At 41.7% G+C, this 14303-nt stretch overlaps 2 protein-coding genes across 2 annotated transcripts; both read right to left on the bottom strand.

Annotated features, from left to right (window-relative positions):
- Positions 1 to 2034: 2034 nt before the first annotated feature.
- LOC125377890 (ankyrin repeat, PH and SEC7 domain containing protein secG-like) lies at positions 2035 to 5449 on the bottom strand. Its single transcript, XM_048391969.1, has 3 exons — positions 4923 to 5449; positions 4341 to 4625; positions 2035 to 2061 (listed from the first exon to the last, which is right to left on the bottom strand). Exons 1-3 carry the CDS (start codon positions 5403 to 5405, stop codon positions 2035 to 2037), a joined length of 795 nt encoding a protein of 264 aa, XP_048247926.1. The 5' UTR covers positions 5406 to 5449.
- Positions 5450 to 6585: 1136 nt separating this feature from the next.
- On the bottom strand, positions 6586 to 13573 carry LOC124125549. Its single transcript, XM_048391968.1, has 8 exons — positions 13182 to 13573; positions 10975 to 12044; positions 10128 to 10262; positions 9459 to 9616; positions 8823 to 8940; positions 8403 to 8721; positions 6779 to 8278; positions 6586 to 6605 (listed from the first exon to the last, which is right to left on the bottom strand). The coding sequence occupies exons 1-8, from the start codon at positions 13363 to 13365 to the stop codon at positions 6586 to 6588; spliced, it is 3504 nt and encodes a 1167-aa protein (XP_048247925.1). The 5' UTR covers positions 13366 to 13573.
- Positions 13574 to 14303: the final 730 nt, after the last annotated feature.

Below are 14303 nucleotides of genomic sequence, written 5' to 3'. Positions count from 1 at the left end.
TGTATAACATGAGGTCCGTATCCTACCTAGAACTAACTGCTTGTCTCAACCAAAGTGTTATGAACTGATTTTGACAAATAAACGAAACGCCATAGGCCATGTCGGATTGTCGGATTGTCCTGTTCACATCTTGCATGAACTCCCTGCGATATGCCCGAACTGTGTTTCGTTTCGTTTTATTGCGTAGAGCGCAACCCCCGTTTCAGACAAACCATAGTCCTAGTCTGATAGATTATTATCTGCAGTGAGAGTATGCCAGTTGCTTAACAAAATTGGGTCATATTTTCAAATGAAATTGAAACGTTCATTCACTCCGGAAACGACAGGAGCACATCTGACAATCTAACACCAATATCATCATTATTACTGGAGAAAGTGAGGAAAGTGCAGGAAGCTTGCATACGTGGCATAGGCCTGTCCACTTTACCGGTTTCCCATGATAGGAGACAATTAATTGATACACCATAACTTATATTGATTGATATACTGCTCAACATCAACATATCGTGTGTTATCCTACACGATTTTAGGTTTTTCGAGTAAAATAAAACCTCATCACACCTATATACAAAAGAAACAAATCATATATACGAGTTTTATCGGTAAGAATATGGCGTCTCTCATCTCAATACTATGATCACTTGTGATTAAAACGTACCTCCTTTTTCTACAACCTGATCTCCATTCATCACACGGCTATCAAACAAGCTTTCACGGCATCTGAAGTAGACAGCTTACTCCACGAGGTGTGGACATTGAGAAGATTTGATAAGCAGCCTATTACCACTGAGTATGAATGAAAATAAATTGTGTACGTCAATCTGAACTCACTCCCACTAATTTCAACAAAACACTTTGCTTTAAGAAAGTTCGGAACACACTGAAATCTGCATATGTCCAGTTATAAACATTTGTAAGAAACTGTTTTGTAATCTTCTAAACATTAAAGTTAGACATGTTCCTAGAATTTGTAACGTACAATGGTTTTTTTATGTTATCGAGATGCATACAGAAACGTCAAAACTACATCGACACAAATCACTCCCACTACTTTCAACATAACACGGGGGTACGGGTGTCCCAGTCGTCTAAGGCGCCGCGATTCGCCGTGCAGAGTTGCGTCACTTTGGCACGGCAGAGACCTATGATTCTCGGTTCGAATACAGGTTCGCCCAGTTTATGTTTCTAGGTTTGTCAGCACCATACCCGTGCTCTTGGGTTTCACCGAAGTGGTAAACGTCTGAGACCTCCAACACTTCGGGCTTTCCTCTCACATTAAGCTGACACGCCGTGATATAACTTGAATACTGTTAAAAGTAGCGTTAAATCCAACTCACACACTCACTCAATTCAACATAACACAATGCCCCAGGAAAGGATTTTCGACATGAAGTTAGCTATGGTCCTAGCATTTGTAGAGTAAAATGTTTGTTTGTTTGATATGCTTACCGAAACATCAATGCGACACAAATGACAAATAACTAGTTATTTTCTGCAAACCAAATTCGGACGACAGACTCCGAATGGAGGTTGTAAATTGTATATGTATACTGTAACACTGGACACCATAATAACACTGATAACTCCTTTCTGGCCGAACTTTAGAGCTGCAGCTCTATCTTTTCCCCAGACTCAGTGAAGTGAATGATGGTATTCTCAGAATTACTAGTGGTATCTGAACTGGGCACTGTGTCACCAACTACTGGAGCATGGACATAGGCGGGAACATGACTAGAGTTTCCATATATGGTTTCTGATCTTTGATTGGGTGAACGTATCTCCATGTGTGAAGGATCTGAATGGAGGTTGTTAAGATTTCCGTCTATATGATATGGTTGGGATGACTGCAAGGCGATGTTTCTCTCTTCCATAACACTTTGCTTGTCTGTGGAAACTGCTTGTCCCAGTTGACTCGGAACATAAACCCCTGGCAATTCTACTGATGTGTGGTTCACGGGACACGTTGATGTTGGTGGTGTGGATGTAAGCCAACCGCCATTGTTATAGCTTCCGTGTGGAACTGACGATGTTTTTTTAAGAAACTGGCCATCGGTTGTCACCCTGAAACAGTACCAAATGCACTTGACCCAACATGTCAGAGAAAATAGGACTTAATCAAAATAGTGATGCTATTGTGACATATAATACAAAATCAAGATGTAAAAGCCTCCAGCGCATTCAAATTCGTATCTAATGAAAAAGACTCCAAACTAAATGGAAGCCCCACATACTCATAAACGTAAACCAACGAATCATTCAATATTATACACAGTGAAGTCTAATTAAGTTCAAATATTGGTAAACATTATTATTTTAGTGTTTTTGCAAAGTCCCCATTGACATATGTAGGCCATGGAAAATAAGGTTTCACTTGGAACAAATAGGAATAGAGTTCATTTCACCACAATGCATTTCTACAAGGTCCCCAAAACAACATACTTAAAGTCCCAAGCAATCCCAGTTTGGGAAATATGTCTAATTTACATAATCAAATATGGCAACCAACTGTCAATAGTATTTTCCATATTTCAGATGAGGTTCAATGTTTTGATGACAAACAGCATGTGTTGTGTTGCAAAATAGCCATATTATGTTTCTAAAAAGATCTTCACAACTATTGATCGTTTTCGACTATTGAAAAATCTACAAAACATCAAGATGGCCGGCAATTTCAAGATGGCGGACACATTTCCTTAATATGAGTTCAGACTGTTGAAGCTTTTATCTCTGAAACAGTGTGCTGGGACTTATATGCATAAAACTTGTCACACTAACTGACTGGCCCCCAAATCCAAGATGACCTCCAAGTCATGGACAGACATGGAATATCAATACACTGTTGGTCTCTCAGGACATATTTGATTGATTGATTTGGGACTTTTAATAGTGTGTTGTTTTGGGGGCCTTGTAGAAATGCTCTGTCCATATTCTTTTTTAGCTGAAATAGATATGTTAATATATGTCTGATGGTACTGTCCTCTTCGAGGTCTCATATGGTTATTTGAGGTTTCAAAACTGTTCTGCAAAACAGCGTATACAATATATGTGTTTGGGCTGTCAACTCAAGCATCATTTCCACATTGCTCTTACCTATCTATAATTGTACCATGGTTGGTTGTCAGGTCATGTATATTTGTTGCCTCAGTTATAATCCTTGCAATATCATCGTGATGTTGTGCCTCTGCTTTTTGTAAAGCAGTTTCTTCTTTATCGTCTTTCTCATAAACATTTGCCTTGTTCTGTAATAACACCTCCACAACCTTCCTATGTCCCTGCCAGGCTGCATCATGTAGAGGTGTGCTGCCATCATTCCGTTTCTCATCCACATTTGCCTTGTTCTGTAATAACACCTCCACAACCTCCCTATGTCCCTGGGAGGCTGCAAGATGTAGAGGTGTGCGGCCTTTCTTATCTTTCTCATCCACATTTGCCTTGTTCTGTAATAATACCTCCACAACATCCCTATGTCCCTGGTAGGCTGCATCATGTAGAGGTGTGCGGCCTTCCTTATGTTTCTCATGCACATTTGCCTTGTTCTGTAATAACACCTCCACAACCTCCCTATGTCCTTGCAAGGCTGCATCATGTAGTGGTGTGCCGCCTTCCTTATCTTTCTCATGCACATTTGCCTTGTTCTGTAATAACACCTCCACAACCTCCCTATGTCCCTCAAAGGCTGCATGATGTAGAGGTGTGCGACCTTCCTTATCCTTCTCATCCACATTTGCCTTGTTCTGTAATAATACCTCCACAACATCCCTATGTCCCTGGTAGGCTGCATCATGTAGAGGTGTGCGGCCTTCCTTATCTTTCTCATGCACATTTGCATTGTTCTGTAATAACACCCCCACAACCTCCCTATGTCCCTCAAAGGCTGCATCATGTAGAGGTGTGTTGCCACCATTATCTTTCTCATGCACCTTTGCCTTGTTCTGTAATAACACCTCCACAATCTCCCTATGTCCCTGCTGGGCTGCAAGATGTAGAGGTGTGTGGCCATCATCGCATTTGTCATTCACATTTGCCTTGTTCTGTAATAACACCTCCACAACCTCCCTATGTCCCTGGTAGGCTGCAAGATGTATAGGTGTGTGGCCATCATTACGTTTCTCATTCACATTTGCCTTGTTCTGTAATAACACCTCCACAACCTCCCTATGTCCCTGGTAGGCTGCAAGATGTAGAGGTGTGTTGCCATCATTACGTTTCTCATTCACATTTGCCTTGTTCTGTAATAACACCTCCACAACCTCCCTATGTCCCTCAAAGGCTGCACTATGTAGAGGTTTGCCGCCTCCCTTATCTTTCTCATCCATATTTGCCTTGTTCTGTAATAACACCTCCACAACCTCCCTATGTCCCTCAAAGGCTGCATGATGTAGAGGTGTGCGACCTTCCTTATCCTTCTCATCCACATTTGCCTTGTTCTGTAATAATACCTCCACAACATCCCTATGTCCCCGGTAGGCTGCATGATGTAGAGGTGTGCGGCCTTCCTTATCTTTCTCATGCACATTTGCATTGTTCTGTAATAACACATCCACAACCTCCCTATGTCCCTCAAAGGCTGCACTATGTAGAGGTGTGCGACCTTCCTTATCCTTCTCATCCACATTTGCCTTGTTCTGTAATAATACCTCCACAACCTCCCTATGTCCCTGGTAGGCTGCATCGTGTAGAGGTGTGCGGCCACGATCACGTTTGTCATTCACCTTTGCCTTGTTCTGTAATAACACCTCCACAATCTCCCTATGTCCCTCAAAGGCTGCAAGATGTAGAGGTGTGTGGCCATCATCACATTTGTCATTCACATTTGCCTTGTTCTGTAATAACACCTCCACAACCTCCCTATGTCCCTGCCAGGCTGCAAGATATAGAGGTGTGCTGCCATCATTACGTTTCTCATTCACATTTGCCTTGTTCTGTAATAACACCTCCACAACCTCCCTATGTCCCTCAAAGGCTGCATCATGTAGAGGTGTGTTGCCACCATTATCTTTCTCATGCACATTTGCCTTGTTCTGTAATAACACCTCCACAACCTCCCTATGTCCCTGGTAGGCTGAATCGTGTAGAGGTGTGCGGCCACCATCACGTTCGTCATTCACCTTTGCCTTGTTCTGTAATAACACCTCCACAACCTCCCTATGTCCCTGGTAGGCTGCAAGATGTATAGGTGTGTGGCCATCATTACGTTTCTCATTCACATTTGCCTTGTTCTGTAATAACACCTCCACAACCTCCCTATGTCCCTGGTAGGCTGCAAGATGTAGAGGTGTGTTGCCATCATTACGTTTCTCATTCACATTTGCCTTGTTCTGTAATAACACCTCCACAACATCCCTATGCCCCTCAAAGGCTGCACTATGTAGAGGTTTGCCGCCTCCCTTATCTTTCTCATCCATATTTGCCTTGTTCTGTAATAATACCTCCACAACCTCCCGATGTCCCTGGTAGGCTGCATCATGTAGAGGTGTGCGGCCTTCCTTATCTTTCTCATTCACATTTGCCTTGTTCTGTAATAACACCTCCACAACCTCCCGATGTCCCTGGTAGGCTGCATCATGTAGAGGTGTGCGGCCTTCCTTATCTTTCTCATTCACATTTGCCTTGTTCTTCAATAACACCCCCACAACCTCCCTATGTCCCTGATAGGCTGCAAGATGTAGAGGTGTGCTGCCATCATCACGTTTCTCCTCCACATTTGCCTTGTTCTGTAATAACACCTCCACAACCTCCCTATGTCCCTCAAAGGCTGCATGATGTAGAGGTGTTCGGCCTTTCTTATCTTTCTCATGCACATTTGCATTGTTCTGTAATAACAACTCCACAACCTCCCTATGTCCCTGGTCGGCTGCACTATGTAGAGGTGTGCGGGCTTCCTTATCTTTCTCATGCACATTTGCCTTGTTCTGTAATAACACCTCCACAACCTCCCTATGTCCCTGCCAGGCTGCAAGATATAGAGGTGTGCTGCCATCATCACGTTTCTCCTCCACATTTGCCTTGTTCTGTAATAACACCCCAACAACCTCCCTATGTCCCTCAAAGGCTGCATGATGTAGAGGTGTGCGGCCTTCCTTATCTTTCTCATTCACATTTGCATTGTTCTGTAATAACAACTCCACAACCTCCCTATGTCCCTGGTAGGCTGCACGATGTAGAGGTGTGCGGCCTTCCTTATCTTTCTCATCCATATTTGCCTTGTTCTGTAATAACACCTCCACAACCTCCCTATGTCCCTGGTAGGCTGCACGATGTAGAGGTGTGCGGCCTTCCTTATCTTTCTCATCCACATTTGCCATGTTCTGTAATAACACCTCCACAACCTCCCTATGTCCCTGCCAGGCTGCAAGATATAGAGGTGTGCTGCCATCATTACGTTTCTCATTCACATTTGCCTTGTTCTGTAATAACACCTCCACAACCTCCCTATGTCCCTCAAAGGCTGCATCATGTAGAGGTGTGTTGCCATCATTACGTTTCTCATTCACATTTGCCTTGTTCTGTAATAACGCCTCCACAATCTCCCGATGTCCCTCGGAGGCCGCATAATGTAGAGGTGTGCCGCCTACCTTATCTTTCTCATCCACATTTGCCTTGTTCTTCAATAACACCCCCACAACCTCCCTATGTCCCTGATAGGCTGCAAGATGTAGAGGTGTGCTGTCATCATCACGTTTCTCATCCACATTTGCCTTGTTCTGTAATAACACCTCCACAACCTCCCTATGTCCCTGGTAGGCTGCATTATGTAGAGGTGTGTTGCCATCATTACGTTTCTCATTCACATTTGCATTGTTTTGTAATAACACCTCCACAACCTCCCTGTGTTTCTGGTAGGCTGCAAGATGTAGAGGTGTTCTGCCATCATTACGTTTCTGATTCACATTTGCCTTGTTCTCCAATAACACCTCCACAACCTCCCTATGTCCCTGGCAGGCTGCATGATGTAGAGGTGTGCCGCCATAATTATCTGTCACATGACTTATTCCCTTGTTCTGTAATAACATTTTAACAACTTCTGCATTCCCATATATACATGCCAAATGAAGTCCAGTTTCACCCTTCTTGTTTGGCTTACCAATGTCCACTGCTTCCCGTAACAGGTAGCTTACAATGTTAACATTTCCAACTGCACACGAGTAATGTAAAGGTGTTGATCCTTCAGGACCTATGATATTGATGCTACGTTGTCCCTTCTTTATAACTATATCCATGACATCTTTGCCCTTTTGACACATGGCTGCATAATGTACATATGTATTCTTTCTTGAACTGTTCTTGTTCTTGCTCGTCTTCATCAAATGTAACAGTCTGGAAGCCACTGTAGACAACCCACCCATACAGGCAATGTCCAAAAGTGAACATTTACCAAACTTTACTCTCAGATCATCTACAACTGCCAACTGCAGTTTGATAATAAGAGGTCTTGGGAGTTTGGGTACCGGCATAGACAACGTATCCAACTTCAAGTTATTTTTGGAACAAATGTACTCGAAGTTGGCCAAACTACTCCCAAAGCAACTTCCAAACAAAGCTTTCTCTGTGTTCTTTACCTTAAACTGAACACTGTTCAATGCTTTCTTCAGCAAATTCGAGTTGTCTGTGATGCTCGCCCAAAACAGAAAGGAATATCCATATATAATGTCATTTTTTGACAATACTTTCAACAGTTCAGATCTGTCCTTGTTCAGATTTTGCAAGAGATTCTCCCAAACCATATTAACAAATGCCTCTACCTGGAATAGGGAATGCATGCACACAAAGGCAAACTTTCTGCCATGTACAGCTGCAACAAAACGCTTCGCTACAATATGCAGATCATCATGTTTCAATTCGATTTTAAAAGGCACATCTAGTTGTTCCTCTTCGGTTGGATCACCTCTAAATGTCACATAACGAAATATGAACTCGAGATCCATCCTTTCAACCAACTGTCTCACATCACTGAGCAGTTTTTCTCTTAGCTTTATTGCTACTTCATGATTTCTTATTCTATATGAGCCTCCTTCGTGATGGAGACAGCATCCCGCCAATTGGGATAAAATATGTTTCATCATATTTTCAGTGTATTCTTCTTCATTGATGTCAAAAACCTTGAGTGCCCAAATAATATATTTTTTGTAAGTTTCTCTTTCCACGCGAGTCCCTGTGTCAGACCCTGCCCATAGCATCCTCTCCTCCAGGTTATTCTCCGCCAAAGCAACCACTAACAAACACGCCATCTTCTGCTTATGCAACAGGTGTTGATCCAAACATGGATAGTCCTCTGTATCTGTGAAAACAAATAACGTTTGTAAGAAAGTAGTGTACAACATTGCACATGTAGATCTAAAATATAATACCTTGCGTAACGCCTTACAATTACGTAACATAGTAATGATCTCCAGAATGCATACTTTCTTCACTGGCGATAGCACAGACGGTTCCTTCATGTGTTTCATGTCCATCCTCTTCATGAATAGTTGGACCTCCTTGTTCTGTTGTCATTGTACAGCTATTTTCCAGTACATCTCTTGTCTCCAGTGTTACAGTTTGAATTTCGTTTGGGACATTACCCTGTCCATCAACTGCCATCATGTGATTTCCTCCACCCTGTACATCTCCCTTGTCCTTGGCATACTGTAGTATCCTCTGAAGTACATACAGCCTGTATTTCTCAACGTGACAGTTCCTCATGATGCCTGGAGACTTCTCCGCCAAAATTGCATCAGCTGCCTGAGAATATGAAAGTTAGAAATGAAAAGGTATCTTTCATACGTGGTTATTGAGACACATGTTGCCTTTCATATCAAAAACATAGCTACAAACCAACCTACCATCAGAACGAATATCCCACAGCTGTGTCCATCAGACTGTTCTATCACTGGGTACTGTTTCTTCATCCATGACTTGCTCCCTTCCTTAGACGAAGATTTCAAGTGGTTTACAAAGAGCCTGAGGAATACATGTATATTACTCGATGGCGATAAAGTCTTCAACTCATGTGGACTGGTGTTAAAGTAAAGGTAGAGCAGAAGGTTAATACAGCAGTGCCTAAAATATCCGGTCCTGACATTTCTGATGTTCTCTCCTGCTTTGTCCATCATTAGGTTTAATGTTAGCAAATACAGATGTTATGGTTTAAATGAATGAGTGACATAACTGTATTTATGGCATTTAAATCATTCCCACAGTGCACCAAATTTGGGGAACTGAGTAACCCTGTTAACAAGTTGTTCTATATCTTCTACCCAAAAGTAAAAGCTACAAATGTGAGTGTAGTTTTTAAATGGGTCTTATTTACATTCATGTTTGTTTTTGACAAATCAACATTTCAAATTGGATAGCTTGGTTTTAAAGGATTTGCATAATGACCAAATAGAAATACATTCTTGATATTGAAATATAATCATGTTTATCTATTATGTGCAGCCACACGCCCTGGCTTTTTTTATCTACTTCTGTCCACCTACCTCCAGTGTTGTACAACTGTGTCCTCCACATCTAAGGCGGGTTTAGAATTGACCACGCCCACTGTACCATCCTTGACATTAGCCACCAGTAGCACCCAATGTTGATTACGCGGCATGTTCACTGGCATTAAGACCCACGTATAGTTTGTCAAATTTTCCTGAAAGTTCACAACAAATGCCTTTTCGGTGTATGATCAATATATCCAAAAATATGTGCTTCACATAAGATGGATATGGTGTAGTAACAGAGATATAAGTGAATTGGTATCATGAACTTGGTACTGAGAACTTCTAAAGAACTCTCTCTGACAACCAGATTTTCACTTCGTACAATGATATGTAGCAAGATGAATATGTTCATGTGCAATATCTGCTTTTGTAACTGCATTATTGAAAACGAATAGCATTATGATCAATGGGGTTACTAGCTTTGACTCAATCGAAACACATTGCAGTACATAAATCAATCATGTGCACAATTGCAAGTGGCAATTACTATCACACTGAATACGCAATCATGGCATAGACCAATCATATGTTATCACAAGAAATATACAATTACTACAAAGTATCTTTCGAGTCTTGCCCATGTTCTTGGTAGGGTGGACATGCAAAGGTACACTCGGAATGACAGAATCATAGGAAATATATAAATCTCACGTCACTCACATCTTTCCCCCTTATCCTGTCTGTGTACTGTCCTGCCTCCCACAGAAGGATTGTCTCTGTAGGCAGCACCAGGCAGTGGAAGCTGACACGGGAACACCACTCTCTCTCCAGGAGATGCAGGTATGTGTCCATGATCTGGACAGGTAAGAGTTCATTTATTAGAATATTTATTATACTGTTTAATCCCCCAATGCTTTCGGTTCAAAGGGAACGCTTGTAATTTCAAATCAAAGCAGGATCCGCTGCACATCACATATCCATCATGAGGAGAATATCTCGGCTGTTAGCAATGACTGACAATTGAACTGATGATGTACTAGATTTTGTGCACAATGCCCATTGCAGGTGAGTAGTGTTATCATTGCATAATCGAGATGCATGGCAATGAGTTGATAATTAGCACTATTATATTAATTGATGGTTAACTAATACTGGTGTAAAAAGAAGAAACTGTCAAACGTTGCTGTATTAATCTTAAGACGGGGGCTCATGGTCCAAGGCGCCGCATTTCGCTTTGCAGACTCGCCATGGGAATCAACAAAGTGGTAAACGTCTAAGGTATGCTTCACTTTGGAATTTCTTCATAATTTAGTCCAACTCACCATGACACTACTGTTCAAAGAGGCGTTTAACCAAACTCACGCTCTACCTTGCCTACATCAAGGCACTATCAATGAGTATTACGTGACTGAACCACTCACCACCCTCACGCCCTCAGTTAATACCTAATACTGACATCATTTGATGAAATCGAAAGCCTCCTATGCTCTATGAAATGATTTTCTTGGATAATTAACTACGCATGTAGTTTGTGTGATTGTGTAAATATTGCAGATGGACTACTTACTTCATCTGTCAGCCAGTCGTTGGTTTCCAGGCGAGACAGAACATCTCCTCTGATGGTGTAGCAGCCAACTGTGTATGTACAGTCACGTGACAGGGGGACGTCCTCTTGTACATGCTGCGGGTGTGAAGGAGGATCCTTCAGTGTTTTCAAAAAGTCCTGTACTTCAGTCCTGGTATGGCATGCTCCAACAAGTACTGCTGCGATGAGGTTTATGTAAACTGACCGGTCTTGGTTCAAGCTCAGAACGTCAGTATTTACAGAACATTTAACCCAGTTCCTTGCTTTTATTGCATCTAGATTCCAGTTCTTGTCGACCTCTTCAATGAGTGACAAGCATGCGTTGTCTTTGTTGGTACAGTCCTTGTTCCAGAACCTTGATAAAGATAAAACCTGTTGCACGACCCTTATCACATCACGATTCCTTTCTACATCTTCTAGAAATGTGTACAGATAAGCGTAGGGTGTGTTAGTGACACAGGTTACAACTGCGTTGTCATTTTCAACTTGAGGCTGCAAACGGGGTTTCTTGACAGGGGAGCCTGACGTTGTACCCACATATTCAATGTCATCATCACCTCTATGATCTCCTGTCCTGCTGCGTTTCTGATTTGTGTCATGAACATTCTTTGTTTCAGTCTCTGACACCTTTGCTTCATTCAATGTTACACCTAGAATAGTGTTTGATTTACCGTTGTCTTCCAATTCTGTCGGTGATGAATGATCTTCAGGGTCCAGGTTGGAGTTAGTGTTCTCCGTGACACCCGACTGTACAGCTCCACCAGTTGATTCTACTTTTCTACATTTACTGTCACCTGGGGAATTAACTGTCTGTTGACCACGCTTCTTACGTTGAGGAGCAGGCTGTGCTTGTGTGTGGTCCCCGATATATTGCACTAGGACGTGTTTCAGAGGCTGGTTGTACAGATACGATGCTTCTCTGACAAAGGCCCTTGTTGTTGCCTTGTCCTCGGTGTAAGCCTTGTGGTACTGCTTCACTATGACTGGACTTGAGCTAGGCTGCTTCCGAGTTCCATCACTTCTGAAGTGATATTTGTCGTCCTTCCACACGTCTGTAAATATAATGTAACATCATGAGTCTCATGACATTGCAAGCGTTGTTGTTATCCTGACGATGAACCGTCCGTCAAGAAGCTTTGAATGTTAGTGTGTCACGTGTGGTGTAGGTATTAATTAATGAAACCTAAATGCAAAGTCGACTTTGTTTGTCATGGGCCAACGGACACACCACACTCATAGAACTGTAAGGTCATGCATATATGTTGTATTAGAGGTTGTAATGATAAATATCATGTCATCGGGCATATGGGTGCACATACCTTAAACCACATACCTTAAAACAATACAAATTCTTGTTTAGCTTATATTGATCAGTTGAACAATTGACTTCCTACATGTAAACATTGGATAAATGTTCGTTAAAGTACACGGTTATTGTAAAGGGGATAAAAAGAGAGAGAAGAACAGAAACAGAATATATTAGTAGTTGAAATAACGATATGGACGATTGAGCTGAATTGGCAGTGATTTATGTGTAGGATAAAACACGTCTGAGGGTCTTTATGAGAGTTAAGACCGGAATCGAAGGGATTAAACTGAGGGGCGCCAATATGGGCCTACAATATGTGTTGCTAGCGTAAGGGTACTTGAAAAAGACATTCTTGAAAACATTTAACCGCCTCTGTCGCCTAGTGATACACTCACTGGGCTGCAGATACGAAGATTACGTATTCGATCCCCGGAAGTTTAATTTGTCATTTGATTTTACATTTCATTAAATTGTTTTGTTAAATTGCAAAGTAACTTCTCCTAGCAAGTAACATGCATATGCTACAATATAAACGCAACTTCAATTAAAATATCTCTATGACATTATAGCATCCTTGTTAATGAAATTTAACCCATTTGGAGAACAATATGAAGATGTCACTGGAGGTTTATTATGCATGGCAGTTACTCGTTAACAATATTAGCGAACATAAAATCTATTATCACGTCATGCAGAGAAATACTGGAAACCTACATGTATATACATGTGGTTTTTGAGGACATTCATCGTGTGTGTTTAACAAACCTTTTGAATTCAAATTATATTATACATAATATAAGTTTTCCATGGACTATTAACCTTTTTCTATATATCGATCCATGCCTCATGTTAGCATTAAGCGTGAACACAACTGACTCACCTTCTCTCATACCCGATGATATCTTATAGAGGTACACCTGTCCTCCCTGAGGTGTGGCGGGGGCAGTCTGGATGGTCTTGCTCTCATCTGGACTCCTAAGAATGTTAACAATCTCCTCCACTTTAAGCGCTGATGTTCTCCCTGTGATGTAAGGCCTGGGTGGTTTCAGACTTTTACACGCCATTTGCAAAGTTATAAATAGGCCCGTCGATAATGTTTCAAAGAGTATCCGTGGAGGTTCATTGTGTAAGAATCTCCATCAGTCACACAGGTGGGATACGCTATGAGCACCAAGGCTCCTTCATTTGAATCTGTAGTCGACAAAAAGTATATGACCTATTCACAAATTGCCGAGTTGCATCAAAGCAGTAGTATTCACGATGCAATTTCATCCTTTCATACTTCGGTTACATATTGATTATGTATAATGACGAGGCTACGTCACTTGGTTGCTATGTTTCTGAAGGTGACCTACTTCCGTGTTTGGGAATAACTGGCAACACCTGACTGCAGTTGAGTATTGACATAACAGTTACCAAGCTACTGAATAACATTATCTTATGTGAGCAAACTTAATATGTATTACTCTTTATTGACCGCCTCCTGGTCTAGTGGGTATGAAATGTCAATCGTTTGTACGATGTTAATTAGACTAAAATTGGTTTATATTTGGTGTGCAAGCTATATACAAAGGGTGGTGAACTCTGGTATAAAGTGTGTTTTAGTCTTTGTCAGTGATTTATAAGGATAGATAAAACACATTAATGGAGCAAGATCTGCAACGTGAAGTGTAAGATGCGCCGTGACCTACAGAGACCGGGGGCAACCTTGGAATGTACAGGCCTTGTTGGCTTATATACTGGTTGTATTGGTAAACAGTACAGGTGATCGTTGTGTTTGTGTAAGTTTTGGTCTTGTGTGTGGCGTGTGGGGTGGTGCGTAGCGAGAGTATCTGTCGGGAGAGCGGAAGTTCGGTGGTTTGATGGCCGGTCGTGTCATTACAAACAATGCTTTAACATGTTACTCATCTTGCTTTAACATTGTTAACCTTGTCTTGCGCTCGGCATTAACGGTATAACACAAAGACATGTCTTCGAAGTAAATATACTCTGTCTGAGTCAT

Source organism: Haliotis rufescens, unplaced genomic scaffold, assembly GCF_023055435.1.
Source record: "Haliotis rufescens isolate VD_foot unplaced genomic scaffold, xgHalRufe1.0.p SCAF_103, whole genome shotgun sequence".
NCBI lineage: Eukaryota > Metazoa > Mollusca > Gastropoda > Lepetellida > Haliotidae > Haliotis > Haliotis rufescens.
The sequence above is the reverse complement of the archived record's forward strand: the minus strand, read 5'-3'. Positions and strand labels throughout refer to the sequence as shown.